Raw genomic sequence first — 26914 nt, 5'->3', positions numbered from 1 at the left:
ACTGACAGGTAGAAGTTACTGTACACTTCCCTCAGCTGTACAGTAATACAGTAGGTCTCTTACTTGTAACTCAGCAGTACAGGCAGTTTTCCCACGGCTCCTCACAGTTGTCCCTTGTACATACTTTGCATAACCAAAGCTTTGCTGCGGCTTGGAAAGCCTTCCTCCCTCTTTTGCTGTGATTTTGCCTTGTTTGCCCCGCGCTATAGAGTGGTAAACTATAGTAAACATTTAAAAGGGATATAACGCGGTTGCAAAAAACCTCAACAAACCTCTGATGTACAGTTAAGTTCTACGACTGTTTTTATTCACAGTTACGGTTGCTGGCATCACGGTCCGAAAGCTATTGTAGATGGCCAAGGTCATTCGGTTTTGGTCAGGGTCCACCGACAGACGGCCTATTCTTGCAAGTGAAAACACTGCTAATGAACAGACGAGCTGCCAAAGTTAACTTCAGTGAAATTCACCATAACGAAAAACAATGGTTTTCCTATGCCATCACTGAAGTGTCATCTACAGTTGACTAGAGTAGAATTATCTTGTAATCACAGACATAACTTTTGATAAATGAACAGTAAGTCATGTCTATTTTTGTTAAGCCAATCCCAGCTGAAGTAATTACGTTATGGCAAGAGTAACATTACACAAAGCGGCCTGAAGCAGCTACTACTGCAAACACTGGGCTCCACAAAGCTGGAAGCGCATTAAAGCCTGTCTGAAGACACAGGAACCACAGTGGAGCTTCTGTGCAGCAAAGTTGTATGATTGATAGTCTGCTTTTTCCTTTACTCAGTCATCTGCACTAGCCATACATTCAACTAAGTGCAGAAAGATTAAATGCTGCCTTTTAAGCTTAACCGAGCCTCTTAGGCAGGCCCAAGTGAAATTAAGACATCTTAGGGACCCCGAGATACCTAGAAAAGACCAGGAAGACAGACAGAGAGAGAAAGAGATAGCCGCTAGTTCAGCCTGAAATTTAACAGATTGATCCATTTTATCTGTAGTAGAGCACTGAATACCTTGGGTGAGCAAATATCTTTCTTGAGGTAAGTTGAAGTATCGTTTAGAGAGGGAATTATGATGTGCTCATCATAATGCTGGCACAGTAGTAAGAACGAGGGGTAGTCAGTAATTGGAAGCGAAACCCCACAATCTTGACCCCAAGCGTTACTGCTTTGGCAAATACAGTCCGAGACTTGGCAGCCGAGAGTTTCCATTGCAAAGTTATTCCCTCACTCTTTTGTTAAGACTTTTTACTGCATTTTTGTGTGTCCATAACACCTCAGTATACAGGCTCAAGGAGCCACATGTGGACGCATCCATAAATCTGCACAAAATAATGTTTCAGTGTTTCCAAGTAGGCTTTTTCGTCATACACACTAATATAGTCTTGACCTTTGTTTGCATAGTGGAAGTCCTGCGAAAAACATAAGCTTACGAGAATGTGGTCCTTAAACAAACACACTTACGTTATGGATGTAATTATATTTCAGGGCATCAATCATCTCTCGTTTTGATGCATCATTAATCAGGAGAATGGTAACACGTGCTGCTACTTGTCTTGAGTGGAGGTGCCCAGAGCCTCTATACTGTCCAGACCGCGCAAATCACCAGTTAAATAGAAGTAAAAACCATGTAGTTTTCAATAGGCCACAAGGCCTGTTTCATTTGACCATGAACTTCAAGAAAGAAAAGAGGACAAAATACACACTCTGCCTCCCATTATACTACTGCTGTAGCAAAATATATTCCAAAATGATTTTCATTTCGGTACACCACTCAGCCTATGATTGATTTTGAAATGAGCGCATGCCCCTAAAACCCTGTTACCATTAGCAGCGTTTCCTTTTTGACACTAATGGCTCAGTCCCTTCATTCCAAGCTCTTGCCTGACCTAGACACTTTAAGTGATTCAAATAAGCCTGGATGAGTAGGGAGAAAAAACAGATCCACTTACACGTTCAAGTGGGCATTAAAAACATTAGCCGTGCATCGTGTTGCTTTCCTGCTGAAGAGTAGGCCGATTTTCGCTTCACTCACACCCGACTGCTCACTTCATCCAAAAAACAAAACATAACGCGGCGCACGCAGGAAAGAAATCACAAGATAAGAGATTTATTCAAAATCTAATCTCACTAGGAGAACTCTGCGAGGAGTTAAATTTAGAGAAAGGGCAACTTAAGTGTTAGTAAATGAAGTGTCACTAAATGTGGTTGTGTGTGATTAATGGCATCATTATAATTATTTCTATTATTGTTATTATCAGTAGGAGTGTAACTATTTTACATAGCAACGGTGTGACAAGTCATTAAGAATGGCAGAGAGCCTGTGCTGGCAGCGAGTATATTAAGCCGCCACATTACTCACGGCCAGTGCAGTTAAATTGTTTTATCATCACGCCAAGCTGCAGTCAGAAAGGTTCCCAGTCTTCGCCAGTTCAGTTGTTTTGTTAAGATTTTTTTTTTTGCTCCGAAAAAATTAAAACATCCATTTAGAAGCTTGACTTCGTACCATAAAGACAGAACGTCTCTCTTTAAATAAAAATCCTCAGCATGGTTTTCTTTCACGACGTGCGTTAAAAGTCATACCGATCTGTCGGCCTCACTTTAAAAGAATGTTATTGTCATCCTTCTGCTTCGGTAAAGGACTCCTCGCTTAACTCGGTGTGGCAGTTCCAGTTGGGAGGACTTAACATAGACTTTAAATGTAGGATATCAGTCTGTCAGTTATGATATATGAAGTGAAGAAAAATCCTCCTGAGTGCTACTGAGACTTTTACTTGTTGTTTTTAGAATTCCACTGCAATATGAACTACTCATCCTTTCTGACTAAGAAAAAAGGCATTTTCACATAATCTCTCCTCCAAAAAAAAACCTTCATACTTATTATAAAATATGTTAAAATTATCAGTGGCTACAGCGAGGAGAGTAGGATTGGATTGATTAATACGCTCAGGCATTGAATCACTGCATGTGGATTATATATTACATTCCCAGCCTCACACCAAATAAGAAAATAAATACAGCTAAATCATTCTTTCAAGGCAGCACGGGTGGAAATGTGTCGGGCTGCCAGGGCACGGTCTCTGGGCATTATTTATTTTAGAGTCAAAATTACTGACTTAAAAATCGTCTGACACTGAAGTACAAGTCAGAAACCATTCCAGAAATGTCACTACTGAAGGAACCGGGCTAAATGACACTTAAATAAACCTCTGCCTTACATGACAAATGATTAAAGGCCCTGTCAGCCTGCGTCTTCTGACATTACGAAAACCCCAGCCTCCAGACTGATTCTTTCAGTATGCCCACGTTTGGTTCAGCACTAACAGGCCTTGACTAAGACATCACTGAAGTCTATAAAATCAGCACATTCACTTGATCCTTTGTTAACGGTGGAAAAGGCTGAAATCTGAAGGCAAACACTCACATAAAAGATCAGAGCTGATAGAATCCGTACAAAAACTTTACGTTTTACACAAATAACCGCCGCGGCCTGACACAGCGGTGACGGGAAGGGAGATATGACAACAGCGCGCGGCTGGAAAAAGTGACACAACTGGTCGTGAATGAGTGAGAGCCCCCTGTAAAAGTAACATGTGTGATGATGGCATGACGACGCTGATGCACGCGGCTCAGCTGAAGCCCTTGTGTTCTGAATGTATGCACACACTGCACGGCCGCTGTTAACCACATCAGCTTAGCAAGCACATGCTCCAAAAGTTATGGGAACATGTGGATAAAATGCTTACTTTCTATAAATCCCACTTTACGCCGAGCCTCGTTAGATTGGTGTTAGTGTGTCCAGAGAGCGATAAGTCAAACTCATACTCGCACACACTGGCAATTACAAACACACAAATGAAAGATTTATATGAAACGTTGCGTATGAGTTCATGTTGTTGTTTAAGAGTAGTATTAAGGTGAGACCCTGAGCTTTAGCGCTTACTTAGCCACATTCTCCATGCTGATGGAACACTTCCAAATGGCCCCGGTGGCAGCGGCCAGGAGCTGCTTGTTGTCTGCTTTTTTCAGCAGTGCGACCAGTGGCTGCAGACCTTTGTACTTGCGCACCAAGTCACGAGTTTGCTTGTCCTCTGCACACTGCACAGCAAAAAACAAGGAGGTGAGGTCCATGTAAATTCTCATACAGTCAGGGTCTGAGTAGGAGACAAAGAGAACTAATTACTCTTTTTTTCAGGTACCTTGAAGATGGCACTGGCACAGTGCATTTGAAGCTCAGCGTTGTCACTGCTTAGGTTTTTAACCAAGTCCTTGATCATGCCTTCAGTCTCAATGGCAATCCTGAAGCTTTCCTGTAATTATACAAGAATCAACATCACGTAACCACAAATGAATCTTTAATTAAATTCGATGTGCATTTGGTAAATACACTTTTATCTTCAAGTTTACACATGCTTTTAATTTGAACATCTTGCTAAAAATATGTTTTAATTTTCACAGTAATACTCATAGTCCGTCTGCCGCCTACGATACACTGCATATTGTCACGTACTTCATTTGGATGTTTACCTTTCACAGTGTGGTGCGCCTGTGCTGACTTAAAATCAGAATCCCTACAAACATGACGATGATGATGATATTGCTAATAGCTTGGAAGCCAGTCTTGGTCCGAACGCAACTAATCTGACTGTGGAAAATCGAAACCTCCAGCTCACACTGAGAAAACATTTCAATAAAGTAGGAGCATCTTGTGTCCAGCAGTTAAACTTATGAACTAACGAATTTCATTTTGCATATTCATAGTAATAGCGTTGATGTAATTTTAAAGATTTCTCAATAAGGTAAATTGAACTCCTTGTGGAAAAACACGACCAGACGCAAGTTATTATTCAATGCAGAGTATTTTTTATATGTCTCGAAATATGTCTAAGGGATCTATAAAATTTCATGGAAAGACCATGGCCAACAATGAATCATCGTCTCTCAATACTCTGCAACTCTCCGAGCGTACTAATTCAAACCAAAAGACAAAAATATTAAAAAAGAAAACAGCTCACAAATAAATTAATATATTCTCATTTTTAAAAGGCTACATCATTTCTTAAAACTAGACTGTAGGTTTTGGCAACGGTTACTTAAAGGGGAGTAAATAATGCGTTTGCTGATATAATATATGTATGTGGTGCTTTGGTGCGTATGTGGTATTGACTCATAATAAACTACAGCGGACAGAGTTATTCTACTGCAGTCGTTTATGGCAGAATGGAGCATGTCACCTAGCACAGCACTGTGGCTCATTTAAGGGTTTTTAATAGTTGTTGGACGGTCCAGAGCTCTGTGCTACAGAGGAATAAAGTATATCATGCTTTGGATACACACACAATACTTTTTAGTGGGATCAGTACATTGCTGGTTTTGGTCTTCATTTGATTAGTTAACAATAAAAAAAAAAAAATATATCAGTAGTCTTATCCTTATAAATAACACACAAGCCATTACTTTTGCACATCATTCATCATTCATACATTTGCACTGTAAAGCTGTATTTTAGAACTGTCTTATAGAATCAGACTTGCAGGTTTTATTGCACAGACCGTGGCTTAACAGCTTGTCCAAATATCGTATGGCCACCCTCACCTCTGAGGCACATTCCTGCAGCGTGCCCACCACAGGGATAAGCATGTTCTCATGCGGAGACTTGAGCAGGCGTCCCAGCAGAGGGATGCCCCCGGCGTTACGAATGGCCTCCTTGTTCTTGGTAGTCCTGCTGCAGCTCCACAGCGCTAGGACCCCACAGCGGGCCACCTCCACTTCCTTCTCCTGGTTTGCAGTCAGGGTGGCTAAATTAGGGACACAGTCCAGCAGCTTTACCTGATCAGAGAGACATGCTTACATGAGGATGAACGCAAACACAAAAAAAATAGGCGCCAAGTAGCAGGCAGACGACGTGTATTTACTGTTGGTAGAAAACCTCCATACATGCATTTACACAAACTCAGTGAACCTGACATAAATTCAAGAACTCGCAAAAGTTTGCTTGCGAGATTGGCGTGGTAATGGATGGTTCCAGATGGGAATAGCAAGTTGCTGCCCTGTGATTAAGGGTGTAATTAAAATTCTATTACCACTGGCTCTGCGAGGATGAAAACACCAGAGATGCTAGGAGTGGAAAACTGTCAAGATAGATGTTGATGTTAGGCCTGAAAAGCCCAGTGTGACGGTTTATGGCCATCATTCAGTGCTCTAATCCATAGTTCCTGGCCAGTGAGACAGAGCAGGCAAAGCTATTACACACTGCACAGTTCAAAGGTGGTCTCGTAGCGTAGCGTGAAATTAATCTGCCTCCGTGAGTGACTTGCACATGAGAACATCCGATTTGGGGCTGAGGAAAATATACAAGTCATGGAGGCTTTAATCACAGGTCCCTCTGTCAACAAACACGAATGCAGGTCAGAGGATGTAGGAGACATTCTATCTGTTTTACCCACTCCGCAATTTTCGAAAAATGGATGGGCCCAGTACCTGGCTACTGCTGCACAGTGCGAAAAGGGCAAGACGGGGTAATTGATTCGCTGCGCTCCAAAACTGTCAAAACAGTGCAATTTGTATATGTTTTATGCCTTAAACAAAAAGCAAACAGTGACATTAATATATAAATCACATCAGAATAAAACACAGTCTTGTTTTTCCAAGTTTCCAAGGTGTCTGTGGTTAGGCAGGAAAAAAATTAAACCATACACTAGCTGACACAGACATAAACAGACAACTGTTTTAACGGAAAATCTGCCACTGGGAGATTTTTTTTTCATCAGCGCCAATCCAGAAAGATTAAGTTCTGGTCTGCAGTTTTTTTTTTCTCCTGCGGCACTTCACACTGGTATTACAGCGCCGGAGCCATGTGGCACTGACCTGAATTTACTGTTTTCTGTTCTTCTTACACTCACCAGTTTCTTGATGCCACCGTACTGCCTGACTGTTCTTCTCGCTCTACGGAACTTGGCCACATTAGCGATGGTCTCGGCAGCCAAGGCCTTGAGGTCCTTGACTGGTGAGTCCAGCATCTTCACGATGCTCTGAAGGCCTCCCATGTCCACGATGGTCCGACGGATTGGCATGTTGTGGCTGATCTTTCCCAGAATTTTTAGAGAGCCGATCTAATCGTAAAAACATGCATAGGTTTGTTTTATGATAAATAAATTGTTGCATCTGGGCCAATATGAGGCCTCCATCTGAACAGAGATGCATGCGGCATTATTAGGTAGCAACATTCAGCCCCATTTCCTCTAAAAGTAGACAGGACAAAAAGCCATAATAAAATCAGGTTAAACAGCACCCACACATGTCATTAGGCATACTTGAGGATAATTGCTACCCTGTGTCTTTAGAGGCACGCTCTCTACCCAGCACTCGTGTTTCTGTAACTAAAACACAAGCTGGCACACACAGCCAGCTCTGTTCATGCCTGCAGGCCATCCAGGTCCAGCTTTGGCACAGCTACTCACTTTGCATTTGACTTCATCTGTATCCAGCAAGTTAATAAGGACTTCAAGGCCACCTACATCCCGGATGGCCAGTTGGCACGTCTCCTGCATCAAATTAAACTCCATCATGGCGCAGAGAGTGAGCACAGTGGCTGTCTGGTCGCCCCCCTGAAATAATAATGCCAAACATGAATGACTGAAAATGGGAGACAAAAGGAAAGACAGGAGGGGAAAACTGAACATAAAGCAGACGTTTGGAAAGGGAGGAGGAAACAAAGAATCTTCCTTTCCGCTACAGTAACCCTCCGGCTCCCCGTGTTGTTTTCCTCCATAATACGACTCCTGCTGGGGTTGTTTTGTTTACCGCAGCCTTGTACGTGTTTTGCTTTGTGGCGGTTAACATTAATGGAGAGGAATTATTTGCTAACAGAGCAATGTGCTCTGTCTACAGCGCAATTACACATCGCCTATAAGACAAACGAAGAACACGATTAGCACTGAAACCAATGATGAGTTAGCGTTTCAAGCGCAAGAGTATGTGTTGACAGTTGCCACATACGCACATGTCATTTTAGACCTGCACCCCGGCGATTAACAACTTAGTAACTAAAACACGACTCAGTCAACAAGTGGTTTGACAGCGTAAAGTCTGTTCTATGATTTAAAACCGAGCCCCTCTACACATATGGCGCAGGAAATTGAACTGATTAGGTTTTATTGCCACTTAACTACGATGAAAAAATAAATAAAGTAACAATACAGAGATTTAAAACAGGGCACGTGTGGTCAAATGCTGACATGAGCTGCAGTTACGGAACGCGGCTCTATTTTATTGTTTGCCTCTAAATTTAGCATCCAAATACGTGTTTTTGTGCCTTTTTCATTGTGTGGATTATGTACATAAATCAACATAATGTCCTAGCTGGGGATGGATGCTGACAGCATTATGGCACTTAAAATACCAGGCTTATGGCTGGCGATGGTTTGTGATGGTTAAATTACTTTTCAGGAAGGCAGCAGTGGTGTTTCTGTTGTTTTTTTTTTTAACCATATGAGCATATTTAGTCCGTATTGCATGCAGTTGCATAATAAGCTCTGCTGACATGCATTGGTTTTGAAAAGGGGGAATCAGTAGTCAGATAAAAACAGAAGTCAGTGGCACACAAATGCAACAGTTAGCTGCTGTAATACTAGACCTGCTACATGGCTTTGATATGCGACACTGAAATGTCCAATCCAGAATCTTCTGGCAAGTGAACAGTCGAATAGTATTCCCAGTTTTTTTCAGTGGTTTAAATATACCACAGACAGAATTCTCATTTAGTGGATTCAAGGCTGCTCTGCTGTTATTAGTTGCGCACTTCAAAAAAATAAAACAAATAAAAAATCTGATAATTCAGGACCATCCTAAAAAAATTATTTCAGCCAAACATGAGAATGTCTTGAGAATGCATCACGTCTTGCTAACATCTAACCATATAAGCAGAAAACAGCTCATCGCTACGTAGAAGGCTGTGCCAGTAATCTGTTTCATGCAGCTGTTGGAGGGCCAGGCTCATCAGCGGAGGCCTATACCACAGTCTCAAGTGGTGTTTGATCATATCTCCCTCGCAAAGCAGCGCTCTGACACAGCAGGATAACGGGCACATGTGTTCTCCATATCATGACGCTAGCCTAAATGTGAACCATTTGCCCATTAACAGCAGTGGATCTACTGCTTCCTTTGTCTCCTCCGTTCTCACTCTTCAAAGGATTCGGCAGGCGCGCTTCGTACCTTGTAAAAACAACACAAAAGCTATGTTTAGGAGCGATAGCTGGGAGAGCAGAGAACAGATCATATGCTTTCATTTTTGTTAGCTTTGGTCTTGAAGTATTGTCGACATTCTTTAAAACATTGACAACATCTGACAATCTTTTATGTGAAAGATCTTTGACTCTCTCCGGGCATGATAGGGGCAGATGCTCAAAGTGGAACGAATTAAACCATTATTCGACCTCAGAACAAGGAATTCAAAGTAACTCCAGTGGTGGTGGAGATCTGTGTCTTGGGTGTGGGAGTCTACATTACCTTTGCTTTGCTCGCTTTTAAGCCATGGGTTTGTGGTAATGTGGCGTTTATATATTTATCTGGCTCACCAGTTTAGCTTAGCATGTTAACAGGCTAACATTGGCAATTTAATCCTAAACACAAAGTTCAGAAGTACAAATGTTTTAAGCATTTGGTCAATGTTATGGGCAGAATGAAATTTTGACATAATGATGGTCAGACAGTTACCAAAGTCATTAGAATTTATTCTCTAGGGACCTTCAACATTAGCCTGGTCGTTACCATCCTACGTTTCCGCCCAAAATTTGATTTCGGTCTCGCACATGGTCTCGCACGGAGTCTGGCCTGGCCCAATTTCACTTCCGCGGTTCGCGTGTAACCGCGCCAATCAGCGAACAGTTGAGTGATGACGCGGAACTCGCCTGCCGAGTTGCTTGTAGTCCAGCGAAGCTTGTAGTTCAACAGCACAGCAACAATGGCGACGGAGGAAGAGACGCCAGAAGCCATCCGCGAAGTTGTCTCAACTCTCGAGAGCATCACGGAATTAAAACCAGAACAAGAGGCTTGTCTTGTCAATTTTATAAATGGCGAGGACGTCGTAGCTCTCCTTCCAACTGGCTTTGGGAAAAGTTTGATTTATTTAACTGGAAGCGGAAGTGGTAAGTGTAAGAGCCTGAACTCCGGCGCACAATATACGTCATTACCAAATGTTGCTGATTGGTTAAGGGAACTCCAATGATTTTAAACCTCACAATAAGCATCCGCCCATTACGGAGACAGATTCCTATTACATTGGGCCAGACTGCGTGCGAGACCGAAATCAAATTTTGGGCGGAAGTACGTAGGATGGTAGCGACCAGGCTACTTCAACATCTCCAGCAAAGTAGAAACCATCAATTGTAAGCCTCTGTGTCTGGCCATAGACCAACAGCTTTCAGGTGGAAATACACATGGACATACTAAACACACTTCGCAAAGTATCCCGAATGTCTGTGCAACATTTCTGCGAGTCCATTGAGATAAGAAGTCAAGCCAGTGTATTTCACAAAGACGTGGACCTCTTGGGGGCACCAGAGCAAACATCAAAGACGAACCAAAGTCATTGGACTGGTCATCATCTAGGAACCTTTAATATCTATGGCATATTTCTCAGCAGTCTAAAATTTGTTTAGATACTTTGGTATGAATCAAAAATGTGATCCTCATGTTGAAAAATCAGGGAATCACCAAAGTCAACTGGGTTCGTACAAACGTTTGTGGTAATCTGTTCAAAACGTCATTGAGTGGGAACCAGAACTGAACCAATCAGGCCACTGAAAGACCTACAGTGGAATTCATTACCACCATTCATTACCACTTTGGCATTTGCACCATGTGATTTAGTTTAATGGCAGCTCATCCATCTGACAGTGATTAAAGGCAGTTGTGCAAATGCTTTTTTTACATTGTCTGATGAAATTGCATAGACGACATTAAAAGCATGATGAATCTAATTCCATTCATTAGCTCCACTGGTGAACTTGATATCAGCCACATAAAGATGCTTGACACAATTTGTCTCTTCCTATGCTGCAGGTGTCTCAGTCTGATCTACTAAATAGCAGAAGCCTCTGCACTACTGAATGGAAGTCTTATTCTAGTCTGAGTCCTCTGGAGCAGCAGACTGGATTCTGCAGACACAGGCTGCCCTGCCGGAGCCTCTCCAGGCCCATAAATCACAGCACTAAGCATGTGGGAGCAGGGATGGGGTTAACAGGGGCTGTCAGTGATACCCTGTTGACCTCAGGTCCTTTTCATAATGCCCCTCTGTGCGTGTCTGTGTGTGTGACGTGGATATCATGCAAGCAGGAGAGAACGTGCATACTAAGCAGAGTGCTCAGACACATAGGAGTGTCCCTGCAATGCTGGATTGGTGACAGGTGGACTCAGGCCACTGACAGTGCTTCATAGAGCTCAGTGTGAGAGAGAAGTGCTGTGTCTTGGCAGACGTCGAGCCATAGACGATGCATAAGTTTTCATACTCCTCTGCAGTCTACAGAAGAGGGAGAGGGAGAGGCAGTAATGACAAGAACAAACACCATCTCTTGCTCTGTTATGGGAAGCATAAGGATGGAATGAATGAATTACTGGTTGTTTCTTGCTTCATATTTGACATAGGATCTCCTATAACATAAAACTTGATCACTTAATAGGCCTCACTGTCATAAAATGTGCACTGCATGCTGAGCAAACGTCTAGTCAGGCCTTTGAGTTGAGAAGTTGCTTAACTCGTGAGAACGAAATGATGCAATTATTCTCGTAATAAAGTTCTCCAGATTAGACATGCTGTAAAGACATCACGAGCACTAAACATGTAATGTTTTGACTGGGCGTAGCAGTTATCAAAAATGCTTAACGACTTACAGTACAGCATAATTAGCTCCAAATTCGCCCCTGTTGAGAAAATGAGCTGAGGCTGGCTGTTGTACAGTGGAGATGGGATTAGTTTAGTTTTAGTGCAGCAATTAGCAGAACGGCTCTCATGAGAGGAGAGCAGGGCAGTAGTACTGTGACTGGCCAGCAGAGGGGGAGCAACCTTAATGGGGACTGAACACATTATCCTGCGTGTGGATTTACTAATCTAGGATAATTAAATAATCAAATAGTAAAATTAAAGCTATGGAAAATGCTGATGAAAGCTGATAAAATGTGTCTGTTGCTCAAAAAAAAAGAAAAGTGAGGGGGAAAAAAAGAATTTGCTCTGTAAAAAATTGTGAAAATGTGTACAACACATAATACTGGCATGTTTATCTGTTAGTAACTTATTGTATATGAGCCAAATATTCATATGTATTAGAATATGAAAATAGTTTTCTGTTTACAAAGCCACAAGGCTGCCTAACTGAGAGCAGCTGGTGAACTTTGATTTTATTTAAACACGAGCAAAACCCTCAAATTCTGGTTTATTTACCGTGCGAAACCTGTTTAACATTGTTTAGTTCTAGTCCGAGAAAACAAGACATGGAACCAAGTCTTGCTTTCTTACTGTTCTAAAATATACAGTTATATGTACAGCCTGTGTAAAATGGTTAGTGGTACTGAACCGCTGATTCATTAAACTAAATTTTCCATGTCAGTGTATTACACATACATCCATAATACACACACCTACATAAACAAACACACAGTCACATGCAATGTAGAAACTGACCGCTTCAATCTACTTTCTGGATAGAGTCCATGTAACCATTGTATAGGTACAAATCTCCAGTCATACAGGTTTATAAAACAAACACATTGGGACCCTGCGCAAATATCCCTACGTAAATATCATTAAAACACAAAACAGAACATCCGTGCGTTGCCTTATGAAAGCGTTAAAACTTCCTAGAGTACAAACGGCTGTCTATAGCGCGAGAGCGAAAAGGGGAAAAAAAAGATCTCCTCCTAAAATAAAACAGATATTTAACTTGGCTCATGGCAAGTTTCAGCGTCTGATGGTAATGATATTATAAAATGACTACTGGACAAACCCCATAAATAACTGCGCTGTGCGGTTTCCAGACAGATAGAAAGCTGGGACATGTTGGTTTCGGCAGTTCGGCATCTTGTTAAAGCAGGAACACACACACAACCATAGGCCACAACATACAAACCAGTGAGGCTTTTTTTTTTTTTTTTTAATCTGAATTTGCCTCTTTCATATCATTTACATCTTATTTTTTTTCCTTTCTGGAAATAAGTAACAGGCTACTTTTAGAATGGGAATTTCCTTCCATTATGTTCTCTTTTGCTAAGCTAAAAATACCTAGAGTTTAACTTCACTGCAGTGTTTTCTATAAAGGATTTGCTGAGTTGTGCCGTGAGTGATTTTATTTAGCACCAAGTCATGGAAAGAGAAAGTTTTGCAACGTGCAACAAAAGAGATTCCTGTTAAGAAAAAAGTAAACGCAGTCTATTTTAATATAATCTGTCTGAATGACGCTGCCCAGATAAATAGATAATAGGGACCGCTGAGTGAGGTAGGGTAATCTCTGAAGTCAAGTGGTCAGAGGTATTCCCAGCCAGTCTGGGTCTCTGGCGTTTCTGTCCTCTTTTCTTTTCCTTCCATGTTTTGACACATTAATATTCACCATATGCCCTGTCAGACCTATCACAGGCGCGCTTCATTTTTATGCTTCTGCGGTGTGGGCAAACAGTGCGTACAGCTGCTGCCGTCAGACAGCTCTTTCCCCTGTGCCTTGGCTCGCATGTGCAACCAAACAGGCCTGTGTCAGAAACCAGGAATCCACGCGCCCAGCCAACCACTTCAATAAGCATCTTCCTACGAAGCAAAGCTTTAAATGGGAGCAACCTTCACTTTATTTCATCCGACATCCCCTTTGTTACTGAGTGTGCCGAGATGTGACTGAAGCAAAACGGACAGGCGGGACTAAGTGATAGGAAAATTACCTTCGGTGAAACTATTGCACGTCTATGACTAAATATTATTTTCCACGCGCTGCACTTCTGAAGAGTCTTTAAAAATCTGACTGCTGATTCAGGTCAGCTTAAAAAATTCCTGTACAGATGACAGGAAAAGAGCATGGACTTTACTGTTTCCTGTCAGTTGTGGCCCGCTTTCGCCTGCAGTAGTACAACTCTCTGTTCAAATCGCTGTTTTGGGATGGAATCCATCAGAGGAAGGAAACCGTAATATGCAGGGTGACGTCCTCATACCTTGAGGTACTTGACCAGTTTCTGGATCTGCCAGTATTCTGAAGGCAGGTCTGTGTTGCTCTCTGGACGCCGCTCTGGCTGCTCCTCTTCCTCCTCACTTTCAGTGGAACTCTTGCTGAACGGTTCCACTGGCATGGCTCCTGCTGAAGACTTACTGAACACACAGAAAAAAGAAAAGCAGTGTGCTTCTGAATACAGGTTGCAAGATACACAGGTGTGGGATAGACAATGCATATCCGGACAAAGGGTTGGAATATGTTATAATGGAATCTCTTTTCCGGTGCTTTAAACGGAAAAACAGCCTGGTCACCCCACACAAGAAGAGCCATTAATGATTTTGAAATTCAAGTTTCAAGTTTGAACTTCCTCAGAATCTATGCAGCAGGAAAATAAAGATTGGAACAATGTCATGGGAGGACTGGAGCCGTCATCACATACAGAGCGGAGCCTTTTGCGGGGCTATTGATGCAAACACAAATGCAGATGTTTTTTTGAAGCTGCATGTGCCGCTTGGATAACTGTGTCATGAAAATTGGGCACTGCGGAGCAATGAAATTTGGTACACGTTCAAACGGGGCCGCTGAGAGTCAGTTCCCATGTACATACAAATAGCATTTCCAGGGGAGAATATTATCAGAAGGAGTCAGCTGATATGAGGGAGTGTTTTCCAGAATCCATCATGATAAACACTGAACGAGACCTTTCCAAAGCTGCCAGGTCTGCACTGTCATGGGTGGTGTGAGGTGATGAGTTTGATTGAGTGAACTGACCCCGGAGTCTTTATTGCATTTACAGAAAAATTATGACAAGCAAAGAATGCTATCGGGTTGGAATCAGCTTTGTTGATTTATTACACTAGCAGTCTGTATACATTGGCAGTTTCAAGCATGAAGACAGCTGAGGAGCTGAAGCTGCAGCTTCCAGGAGCCAAAGACAGAAAAAGCTTTTACACAGGTTCTAGCTCTGTACAGTGTTAGTAGGTGACGCTTCAAGGCCGATTTGACTCTGACTGACAAACGCAGTCAAAGCACCATTCATAGGGCAAGGAGGACAGGGACAAACAGGTCCTCCCTCAACAACAGGTAAGTATCTAACCGATAATGGAAATTAGCTGCACCAGTTTCGGGTTGTTTACAGAAACAAGTCTATCAAGTTTCTGATGGATTACCCTCAGAGTTTGCTATTTAAACCTCAAACTTCCCACCGAGTTCCCTAGAGCTGAAGAAGCTACTCGGATGAGTGGCGAAACGTCTTCTGAAAAAAGTCCAGTTGCCTTTTTGAAATACTTTTTGGACTACTGGTAAAACAACAAACAGTTCACTATCAATACAATGTTGAAGAACGCCATCATCTTACATTAATTGTATAACTTTTTGTTCTGATTTTAAGAATATTTGATCTTATGCACAGTATAATAAAAACAGCCTGGTTATATGCAGATAGCATTTAAGCCAGATTTGTAAAATTCCACTGTTGCCATTTTTATTATTTTGAGTGTATGCCTTTCTTTTTGATGGCTGCAGACTCCTGGGCACAGACCTAGTCCAGATCTGTGGACAGATGTTCCACAACTCCTCACAGATTATCATTAGACGTTCTGTTTGACTGAAGTCAAGGGACATCGTGCCGGGCCATTAGGTTTCACTTTGTTCTTCTTTAAGAACTCTTATTTGGTTGTTGCAGTGTGTTTGGGATCACTGTAATGTTAGAAAAACAGTCAACCGCCAAGCTAACTGAAACTAAGAGTCATTTTTTTTTTTTTTCATTCTGTAATTTAGTATAAAAGCTTGCATTCATATTGCCATCTAAGATTAACAACTGCTGTAAATCTTCTGCTAGCCCCATTTCAGAATACTCTCAAGATACAAACAAGTAGTTCTGGCTTCATCTGACCCCAGAATGAGCCGCTAATATTCATCAGACTTCTGTTTGGCAAAGTTTAATCTCACAGAAAGACAAATGGTTTTCTTCATGTAAACTGTCAGACGTAATTGACTTCATGGAATGGTCTTATCAATGTCTGAGGATCACTGACGCAACAGTTTCTTGTGCCAAGTCAAATGCAGTACATTGTTTTTCAATGTGGCGTTGCGCAAACTGAGCTGTTTGTGGCGTCATTTTCTCGAGGTCGCCTACTCTGCTATCTGGTATTAGTGACACAGCTCTTCCTGTCACCAATAACAGAAGGCTTCCCAAAACTTCTTGCTCATTCAGTTAGCCCTAATCTGATACTTCATGTGTAATCATGTTATTTTGACATCATGTCTGTTTTTCAGACGTAATTCTCCCATACATTTCTACCCTCTAATCACTGTTGTATGTCACTCCTTCAGCACAGCTACAAAGACTTCAGGTGGAGGAGATCTAACTCAGGACACTTACATTTTCTGGGACGACAGGCGGCCAGGTAAAGAAGACGAAGAGAATTCTGCTTTCATCTTGCTCTTGGCTCCTGATCTCAGCTTTTTCTTCTCCTCTCCAGAGCTCTTTCCAGGTTTCTTTTCCTCTGGTTTGCTATAATGATGTGAAATAAGAGTCATTATGCCGACTTCTATTTGGAAAATGGTTATTTTTCTAACATAATCATTATTTAACAATTCAAGACAAGGGTTCAGTGGGCATTTTTTTTAGCAATCGAGATACTTTAATCTTGAGCCAGTTTCTTCTAAAACGGGTACAGTTATCACAAGGTACAGCTGCAACAGCTCAGCCCTCGCTCGATCTATTTATCAATCAAAGGCCATATGTGATAGATTTGGGATTTTTTTCTAGCACTTTTTCCCAAGTTTTGTGTCTGTAATTGGGCAGAAAGGGTTTCCACGCCGTGAAGCATTTATTAACTCAGATCACTGTGTAATCAGAAATATTTGCACTTGCCCTAAAATTCATAAACCATAAAACCGCCTCTTTCTAATGTGTGACTGCTGGAAGACACACTGAGCACATGTGGCAGAGGCTTGGCATCACTGTCATCTAAAGCTCATCTGCTCTGCAAGAGAAATCCCAGCCACGCACAGTACGTGGAAGCCTGACGATATTCCAGGACACATCTTATGACAGGAATTATCACATACCCACACGCAGACAAGAGACCAAGATTCCTCCACCTCGGACATGGTTCATATTTCTTCTCGCCGCCTGCCTTGTTCAGCGTATGCTGTTGTCTCGCCTTTTCGTGCACATTCTTTTCCTGTTCCCCGTAAGACCTCTGGGGCTGGCCTTGTTCCTCTCCATCAACCGATTCCACATGCTGAATCTCTTGTGTTGATGGAAGGTTTTGAACTGCGAAATCCTGATGGTAAGGGGAAAAAAGGCAGAGACCGAAGCATGAGGAAAAAAAAGGACCTCTTTGAAACCGCAATAAAAAGAAATAAATTCATACACTACATTTTGATTGTGAAATGCTATGTAATCTAGTTGTAAATTTCCCTAAATGATGCTTCTTAAAACAAAACAGCCATTCCAATGCTCAGTTATTTCACTTTTTGAGAGGCGGTGTGTTGTATTTTCCACCCACCACGCGATGAATCACCTCTTCATTCTTGAATACATAATGCATATTAATGTGCGACAACTTTTCGGTCATCTCGGTCCAAGAACAAATGCAGAAAAGGATCAGTGAAAAAGGAAAAACACAGAACTCGCATAAAAGCACTTTCTCAACAACATGCAGACCCGTGTAACAGTTCACTCTTTATTGAGGCCTTGGAATAAAAGAACACTTTAAAATTGCTTTACACAGAAGAGGTCCCTCTTTGTTAATCGGCTGAACAATGATAAAAAAGTTTATTGTTTCTCGACACTTACCCAGAACCTTACAGCTTGGCTCAGACTAAGTGACGCCTTTGTGTCACTGTTATTCAGGTATTTCTATTTTTTATTTTTTTAAAGTTTTCAAGGTCTTTATACCAAAGTTTACAACCTATACACGAATGCCAATAAGACACATATGAATGGTGTGCAGGCAGGAGAGTTTTTAATCACAGACACCTGCTTTTGGAGAAATAGCTCAGACTGTCATTGGCTGTTAGGGGCTCAACGTTCTTAAAGGCAGGGAAAAAGAATTAAGATGTATTTCTAAGGGTTGTGTTCACGCACAAGCTGGAGCCAAGCATTCACAATCACTTTTCCAAAGACTTGTTTTTCATAAAACACAAAGTGACCTGCTATTGGAAACATACAAGTCAATTCACCCAACCACAGACCCACAGTCTGACTTTATTAGGCTAACCAACCTCCTTTAATTCTATTATATGTGAAATGGACAAAGTCCATGTGCTTACGCAGAAGGGAACACTCTAAATGCCTTGACATGCCACAGTAAAAAGTCCTATTACAGGTGCCTTTCTGAATCTTAAACCACTAGAAGCCTGGAGACAAACGCTATGTTGAGCAGGACTGACGCCTGAGATCTGAACTCAAAAAAACTACTTTATAGCAAGCGACATTCAATCATTCACACTTTTCATATTTCTTCATTTTTCTTTTTCTTTTTTATTAATATAAGCAAAACCGAAACCCCAATTATTTGCATGTGTTTGGAGAAGACTTGTATCTAATTACTTGATCCATACTGATGGAAAATCAGCAGGGCAGCGAATGTGAAGCCAATGGCCATAAAACATCTGTCAGTGGCAGGATTCAAGCAGTTTCTACTGACAGACTGTGACAGTGAGGTAGTCTGTATTCATTTGTGTGTGGGGATAACAAAAACAAATGTACAACCCAGTGAGCTTTTCAGTGAGCATCTTGTGCATGCAAAAACACAGCACGTCCAACTTCCAATCACACTGTGATGTCAAAACAAATCCGCAACAGTGAACAGACGAGGCACGTCTGGCTCCTCCCGGTGTTGCAGCCATCGTCTCCTTTGGCTGCCTTCGCTCATTTGATTGAGGCTGTCTAATCTAATACAACTGTTAAAGAAGACCTGCTTCCTCGCGTTGAAAACGAGCAGATATGTTTGGAGATTAGGTGTTGTTATCTTTGGCTATCGCCTTTCGGGGTTTGGGTTTTCTGAGTTGCAATCAGGGAACTGGGCCGCAGTTATGCAAGACTGTGCTTCTGAAAGACACCACTGCTATTGCTTTCTCAAATTAAAACTGGAACGGGCCATGTCCACAAGGAGGACTGCAATTACTTAATATATAATACGGACGATGCATGTAGCACCGGTTGATTGCTGTCGTCAGCAATCAATCAAACGAATTTCAAAGCCACGCATTTTAACCCCGTCACATGAAGAGGATTAGCTCGAGTGGAAGCAGGGAGAAAATATTCAGCGGCGAGATTCGTACTAAAAGTTACAGGACGCTGCACGCTGCACATATCAAAGGAGTCAAAGGATCCAAGAGAGAAAGACCTTGACGGTGATTTGTGCCTCCACAAACTGGTTCACAGAAAATTTTACTGCAGCTGTCCATCATTTATAAGACGCCTCAGAGTAAAGGAATCACACTTCACACAACACTCATAAAACATAAAGGCCTGGATGTCTTTTTTCTTTATATGGTTCAGCCTGGCACTACTCACTGGTTTATTGAAGTCTTCACTAACCCCATCACGGCTCCTTTAGATCTATCACCTACACCAGAAGTCAAACTGACTAACTTCAATTTCTAGTTTATGCTAAGCCTATTTGACTTGGTGTAAGGATATAGTAAAAAGGCTAAGGGTATCTGAAATCACTCAGCCATGAATTTCATTTATAAAAATGATTTGCCGTTGACTACAGTAAATACTTTACCTCTCTATAGAATAAACTGTAATTAGTTTACCATGTGTGGAGCAGATAGTCAAGATTATCAATATTTTGGAGCTACACTGTGTGTGAAGTTACACATTTATTTTTACAAATGAAGAATAATTAGCATGAATTGTGTTTCAGCAAAAGAAAAGAAGTGATAGTACACCCAATAGATGCTGCTTTTCTCTTTTGGCAGATTCATACTTTGACAGGCCAATAAAATGGTGGAGAGTAAATATAGTTTAATAAAGTACGGCATCGTAAATTAGGAATGCGTCTACAGCAACGTAAGGAGAACTTTAAGCTAAATGCTGCTGAGAGTGCCATTACCATTCTAGATATTTGTTTATACACCAAAGTACTGGACAAATGAATATTTGAACCTCAGAATGACATTAGATGAAAACTGAAGAGATCAATAAAGTCACTTATATTCTTTCTGAGGGAAACATAAATGCCTGCACCACAATTTCAATAGGTAGATTAGTTGTGCTAAGGGAGATGAGAGCACAAGAGTCATTGGGATTCCTCTTCTGGGGTTTATAAATGTCTGTAAAGCAAGTTATTAAAAGCTATCCAATAGTTAATCAATAGTTTGGATAAACATTTGCGAAGAGAAGCTTTAATCTATAAAGCCTCTCTGCTAATGCGCCAAATATAAAAGATAGTAGTTTTAATAACGTCGTAATAATAAAAAGAAAAAAGAAAAGCTGTACACACATTACTTATTTTACTTTATCTCTTTCAAGGAACAGAACATACATCCATACGAGGCAGGAAGTGAGCAGTAACCGCTGCTTTGAGGAATCCGATGAGCTTGTGATGATGCCACATTTTCCAGCAAACATCCAGCGTGAGTGAGAAAAAAAAGGTCATATTTTTAAATGATTAACAGATTCGCGAGAGCAGATGGGATCTATTATTGAGGCGATTTGTTATGTCGTCAAATTACTAAAGCAGGAAATAGCACTACTGAATAAATCACGCCTGTTCCAGTGTCTGGAAATGAGCGTGTGTGTGTCTGCGTGTGTCGGGGGGGGGAGGCAGGGGGAGGGGGGGAGGTAGTGGGGGTGGGGGATTGGGATGGGGCTGGTTTGATGTTGGAACACGGAGGAGGTCGATTCAGAAATTTTTCAACAGAGTGACAACCAGACACTAGCTCACTAGCGTGGAACAGCACAGACACTGATTACACAATTCTTACTCTGTTTACGAGTATGAGTCACACAGCATCAGGGATCAAATCAAGATTCGGAGAGAAGGACCTCGTTCATGGAACAAAGAGGCGTTTCAACACCCACGTCTTTGTCATCACTGTACCTGTTTGTTTATATTCTCAGCAAAATACGGCGACCGGCTCTTCAGAAGTGTTACCAGGTCTCCGTACACATCACTTGTTCGCTCGTAGCCACTCTCCGCCCCCTCCTGTTTTATGCCCTGCGAGAGCAAAGTGAAAAACAGCTTCATTAATTCAAAAAAACCACAATTATAATGTGGCCCACATGTCAGCTGGAATAGCTGAGGTTAGAGAGCTCAGAGTATCTCCAGGCCGCCTCAGAGAGGAGGCGTAAAAACCATGTAAACCGCTAAATTAGGTTTAAGACACTACTGCTCTTTGAGGTTTCATCTGCATCAGTGCCACACGTTTTGGTTTCAGGTTGTGCTGTTTTCACCTTGCTCGAACCGTTCCCAGGTGAAGAAACAGAGACAGGAAACCCAGGGCATGTCAATGAAAGAGCGAAAGGTGCTGCAGCATGCAAAATCCTCCCGTTAGAAATGATTGCAAACACATTTTAGATTCCTGACATTCGACAAATATTCAGAAGCTCTATATGCTCTATAGCAGAGTTTGGGACACTTGAGAGCTTAAAATGTAATTTATTATGCGTTACATTTCATTTTGTATAATTGTGAGGTGTGAATTATATTATATTACTGAATTTGTCAACTGGACAAAGTTAAAAATGCATTCAGTTTTACTCACAATTCAAAGATTAATCATCTCAAGCGACAGTGACTGTATTGTAAGTTGTTAAACCACAACTGGATCATGGTGAACTGCCCTCAAATGAAGCACATCGAGTGTCTAAAGATGTTAAGATGCAGTTTAGCAGCATGCTGCAGGGTTTATTATCGGGTGTGGTTATCTCATCCACCGCTGTACTTTGTTTAAATATGCCGTCCCTTCCAGCTGGAACAGCGTAGAGAGGGACTTAAAAACGTCAGAAGCATTTACTCGTGGTGTCAGTTTTAAACGGTCTGGAAAATATATGTCAGAGTATATGGTCAGTGCATTTGCTTGGTCCCTGGTTTTTAAAAGCTTCGGAATCTGTTTTTGCATCGTAATCGCGAATTGTCTGCTCTTTTGTCGAGTGTGACGTGCATTCACTTGCCAGTTCATTAGGTACACGAGTGAAAACAAATGCATCGTAATGTAACAGTTCATGAAGGTCGTGGTAGTCAGTGAAAGATCTGTTCGTTAAGCTGTGTTTTTATTTTGGAGGCTGTGAATTGTAGCGTCATTGAACTCTTTTGTGTTGTTCTGACCCACGTTTTTTATTATTTTGACAATCCCGTTTCAGTCAGTGTGCAAGGCTAAAAGAAAACAAAAACACTTTTGTGTTTAATTCAGTCCATTCTAACATCACAAACTACTTCTTCCAAAACAACCATACAGATGAATTACCACATGACGCTGTTTCAACACAAACTGAACATTATGAACTATCAAGTTAGTGCGTGTCTTTGCCCGTTATGTTACTTGATTTATTACTGTTTATGCTGTCTTTGTCAGTCCTTTCTTTAAAAAAAATTAGATTTTAAACTCACAAAACATTTCCTGGTTGAGTTAAGGAAAATAAATCTAACACATAAATAGCAGCTGTAAACTATCTTTTGGTCAAACTCAAGATCTGGGTTTCAGAGATGGTATTGTTTAGAAGTCAAATCATTCAGTCGTTGCACTTTAAATGACCGATCCATCAGAACTCTTTTCATGCTGTAAATGGAAACCGTATTTGATCGAGTGCTGCAGCTAATGTCGTCCGGAGTGCTTTACCTTCCGTAGTCTTACCTCATTAAGAAAAACTCCAGCAGTGCTGCAGGTGACGTAGAGGGTCTCGGCGTCACAGGGCTCAATCACGAGGTGACAAATCTCACCCAGCACCTGTCTCCACGGAGGGCTGCGGCAGCCATTAGAAAACTCAAAATCTGAAAGAATCAAGAGCAAGAAAAGCAACGTTAAACCCCACACTAATCTTTATAAAATTAAGTGCAACATGATATCTCACCACAGAATTGTACAAAGGAGAAACCATCACGTCTGGTCTGCTAAAGAGGACAATATACCACTCCAAGAAGACCGGGTTTGAGACATAAGGCCACGGTTGAGCCACAGTTTCACTTTCAATATAAATCATCCGCTAAAAAAACTGAGCCACATAGTGACACCATCATATTTTAACTCTGCCTTGGAGAGTAATTTTATAGAAGGTGACAATTCAACCAGAGAAAAAGGGGAACATAGACTGCATTCATCACTCGGTGTGTGCATGGTGTTGAATGCTTTGTTAGGGTATGATAAATACATTGCAGTGAAGCAAAGAGCATGTGCAGACTAATGACTTGCTCAACTGGAATCCAAGAGATATAATGACTTCCATATCTTTTGCGGTGGAAGAACACAGACTTTTATGCTTTGGAAATATCCAGAATTAGTGTTAATAGCAAGTGCGTTCCTCGCAACCTACTGAAATGTGGAGATAATTCAAACCTGATGTGTATCGGAGCGACTTCAACACCCTCTTTTCCCCTTCACCGCCGGCCCGTTTCAGGCTTTCCACTTCATTCATCACTGTGGTGGGGTCGAGCATGACTTGTCTGTGAGAATGGAGACAAACAAAAAAACAAACACGCAGTCTAATTTGTTCGTGGCTGCTTTTTCTAGACACGCTGCCAGTTCCTGTCAGATTCAAACACATGTCGTAGGAAATCTGCTTGGATCTGCGTGAAAGAAGACACCACAAGAGGATGGATGGGCAATCTAACTGAATGTGAGGAGAGACGAAGATAAAAGAGAAGCACCCACTCTGATATGTCGTCGAGAAGCTTGCCGAGGATCTGTTTGTCCGTGTTTTGGAGCAAGAGAAACAGCTTGACCTTGACCTCTGAGACCTCGGACGAGTCTTCCTCTTTCACTTTTTCCACCAGACTCGGTCCATCTGCGCGGGCGCCTTCTCTCTCCAAGACAGTGGCAAAGCTGCTACCAAGTATCTTAACCAAGACGTCTCTATTTTCTAAACAACAGAACAGGTTAAGTGGAAAAAAAAACAACAAAGCCTATCAACTGTGAATATTTACACAAAACAAGCCAACATTCGCTCTCTATAACAAATCCACTGGCAATTGGGAATAAGTATTACCATATTTATCCCGCATTTATCTGTTAGACAATTATATATTACCTTATCTCTTTTTGGCAGAGGCCCTAAAGTGAAAACGTATCTGTAACGAATTACCAGTGACAGCATAATTGGATGGTTGTAGACAGTAACAAGGAGGACAAACAAATTAAGTCTGTGGGCTACGGAGGTATGCTGGTGGCTGGGCTGTTTAGGATGCAAATGGGATTCAAATCTCACCGCGCTTACCTTCTAGACATGCTCGGACTTCCTCGAGCTTCTTATCGCCCGCCACGTGAACTAGTTTAGAGAGCTGGCTGAAGCTGCGCACGTGAACAGTCGGAGGAGAGAGCTGCAACAGTGGATGCTCTTCACTATCTTTTTCACTGGACTGTACAGCTGAGCCACTGAGGAGGAAATAAAAGGCATAGAAATCTTCAATTCCACATAGTTATCATTCGTTTTATATTCCACCACAAAAATGCCAGAACACCGAAGGGAGATCTGTATCTTTGTTTTTGTACTTCACCATGTCCCAGCAATGAGACACAAAGCAAAACCGAACACAGAGCAGAAATTCTGATGAAATCAAATGGAATGTTCTCAGTCTTACTGAAGCAGAAAAACAAATTAATTACAGCCTCACTGCTTTGAGCATAGCCAAGGTAGAATACATTTGGACACCATGGTGACAGCATATCCTGCGCAGACGCGTAATACTGAAATCACCGGCCGGCCGGCCAGCCAGCTGCCTGCTTCGTGATTAGACCAACCTGATGTCATAGTCTGTTTTGAAATCAGATGCCACCAGAGTGGTACTCCACCGGAGTGGCTCCTCAAACACGTGCTCAGCCTCCTGTGGGTGCTGGGAGCCGAGCTGCTCCACGAAGCGCAGGATTTCTTTCAACAGGGACTCATTCATCGGCGTGAACTCCAGTTTGCCCGGGCCGGAGCTGGACGTGGTCCATTGGGCTGCCCTGGTCAGTGATATCCCCATCGCAACACCTGGAATATTCTGAAACTTACAAAGTCACAACAACACAATATCAAACATTGATATTAACCCCATTGAGAATCTTTGGGATGTCCTGGAGAAGGCTTTGTGCAGTGGTTCAGACTCTCCCGTCATCACAATACAAGATCTTGGTGAGAAATTAATGCATTGCAGAAGCTTATGGAAACAATATGTCACAGGGAATGTGTGCTGTAATAAAAGCTAAAGGCGGTCCAACGAAATATTAGAGTGGGTGACCATTTTTTTTTTGGCCAGGCAGTGTATTAACGTTAGAATTAACGGTGTTCTTTGTGAAGAACAACGGCACACTTTGCGACCCAACTGGTTAGCATAAATGATGCTAACAACAGAAGCTAGCTTATATGCTCTGTTTCCGTTAGCAAAGCTGATAAAAGTCGTTAGTTAACGTCAACCGAACTTCAACCCTTTTTGTAAAATAAAATAAAATAAAGTCTGTTTCTTACACTATCTATTCCGTAAATACGGAGATTTAAGAACATAAAACTTACCGAGTATTTCAACTTGCTTTACAAAACTTTCGCCGGCAGTTTGCCCTCAACGGTGTCCATGGAAACCGTGTCAAACGTTCTCTCGCTCTCGCTCTCTCCCCCCGCCCTCCTCTGTTGCTAGGATACAGCCAAACACAACGGAAAGCGAGTTAGGCCAAAAATCACCAAATCCGCTCTTTCCTTAAAGGTAAATACGGAAATAGGTCCATTTGTGGGCAAAAATAGTAGTTAAAAAAAAAACATATATATAAAAATAAAGATTTTAAAGTAGAGAATGATTCGAAGATTTACAAAAAAAAAAGTATTCTATATGCACTGAAAGCAATTGCAGCCTACCTGTGTGAAGTCTAACTTTGGCCCCGGTGTTGTGATTGGCGTGGCGAGAGGCTCTAAAATGTCAAGTCAAATGTTGTCACAATAACAAAACGTCGCTGTGTGCTTTCCTTTTCCGAGTGTCCGCATGACCGCATATTTGAGAGCCTATTTCCTCTCTCACTACTGGTTTGGCACTGTCCTGCAGACAAACACTGGCTGGTGAAAACAGTCTATTTGGGTGGATACTCTCTGTTTAGACACAGCAAACAGGTTCACTGGGTTTGAAGTTAAATAATGTGCCAATCAGCGCAGGGACTTATTCTTGACAAAGATGCATATTTAAATAATAATCTTTTTTTGTGTGTGTGTGTGTAAATTGACAGTAACTCTGTTTTGGCCCATCACATGTGAAAGCGGCTCAGGGGTTTTCACAACCGCCAATTTAAAGTGGATGAGAGCAGCTTCTATACATGGTGGCATACTGTATAATGAACATAATTTGCAAGCTTGACAAACGGCACTGGAGTCTTTCTGCCGCACGCACGGAAACCGCGCTCACTTGAGACGGACGTGGGACAGAAACAGAAGGAGATGCCCTAATCTAAATCGGACGCAGACATGTTTTCATTCGAACTGATTAAACCTCATCTCTCTTAAAGTGGCATTCCTTGAGATCTCAATTTAGCTGCACCTACGGCAATAAACAGTGACTGCAGGTATAGATTTTTAAGCTTGTCACC

At 41.8% G+C, this 26914-nt stretch overlaps 1 protein-coding gene across 1 annotated transcript in view; it reads right to left on the bottom strand.

The window, feature by feature from the left end:
- Positions 1–25819, bottom strand: part of odad2 (outer dynein arm docking complex subunit 2) — a 39757-nt gene extending 13938 nt beyond the window's left edge. Inside the window, exons 1-12 of the mRNA XM_084566580.1 lie at positions 25109–25819; positions 24585–24742; positions 24023–24230; positions 23009–23192; positions 21256–21372; positions 17264–17481; positions 14190–14343; positions 7466–7612; positions 6908–7117; positions 5601–5834; positions 4205–4315; positions 3949–4103 (exon numbers count right to left, since the gene is read on the bottom strand). Coding sequence (XP_084422706.1) covers positions 3949–4103; positions 4205–4315; positions 5601–5834; positions 6908–7117; positions 7466–7612; positions 14190–14343; positions 17264–17481; positions 21256–21372; positions 23009–23192; positions 24023–24230; positions 24585–24742; positions 25109–25332 — 2120 coding nt within the window. The 5' untranslated portion in view covers positions 25333–25819. The remainder of the gene's footprint in view (positions 1–3948; positions 4104–4204; positions 4316–5600; positions 5835–6907; positions 7118–7465; positions 7613–14189; positions 14344–17263; positions 17482–21255; positions 21373–23008; positions 23193–24022; positions 24231–24584; positions 24743–25108) is intronic.
- Positions 25820–26914: the final 1095 nt, after the last annotated feature.

This window comes from Chelon labrosus (assembly GCF_963514085.1).
Source record: "Chelon labrosus genome assembly, chromosome: 18".
NCBI classification, from domain to species: domain Eukaryota; kingdom Metazoa; phylum Chordata; class Actinopteri; order Mugiliformes; family Mugilidae; genus Chelon; species Chelon labrosus.
The sequence above is the reverse complement of the archived record's forward strand: the minus strand, read 5'-3'. Positions and strand labels throughout refer to the sequence as shown.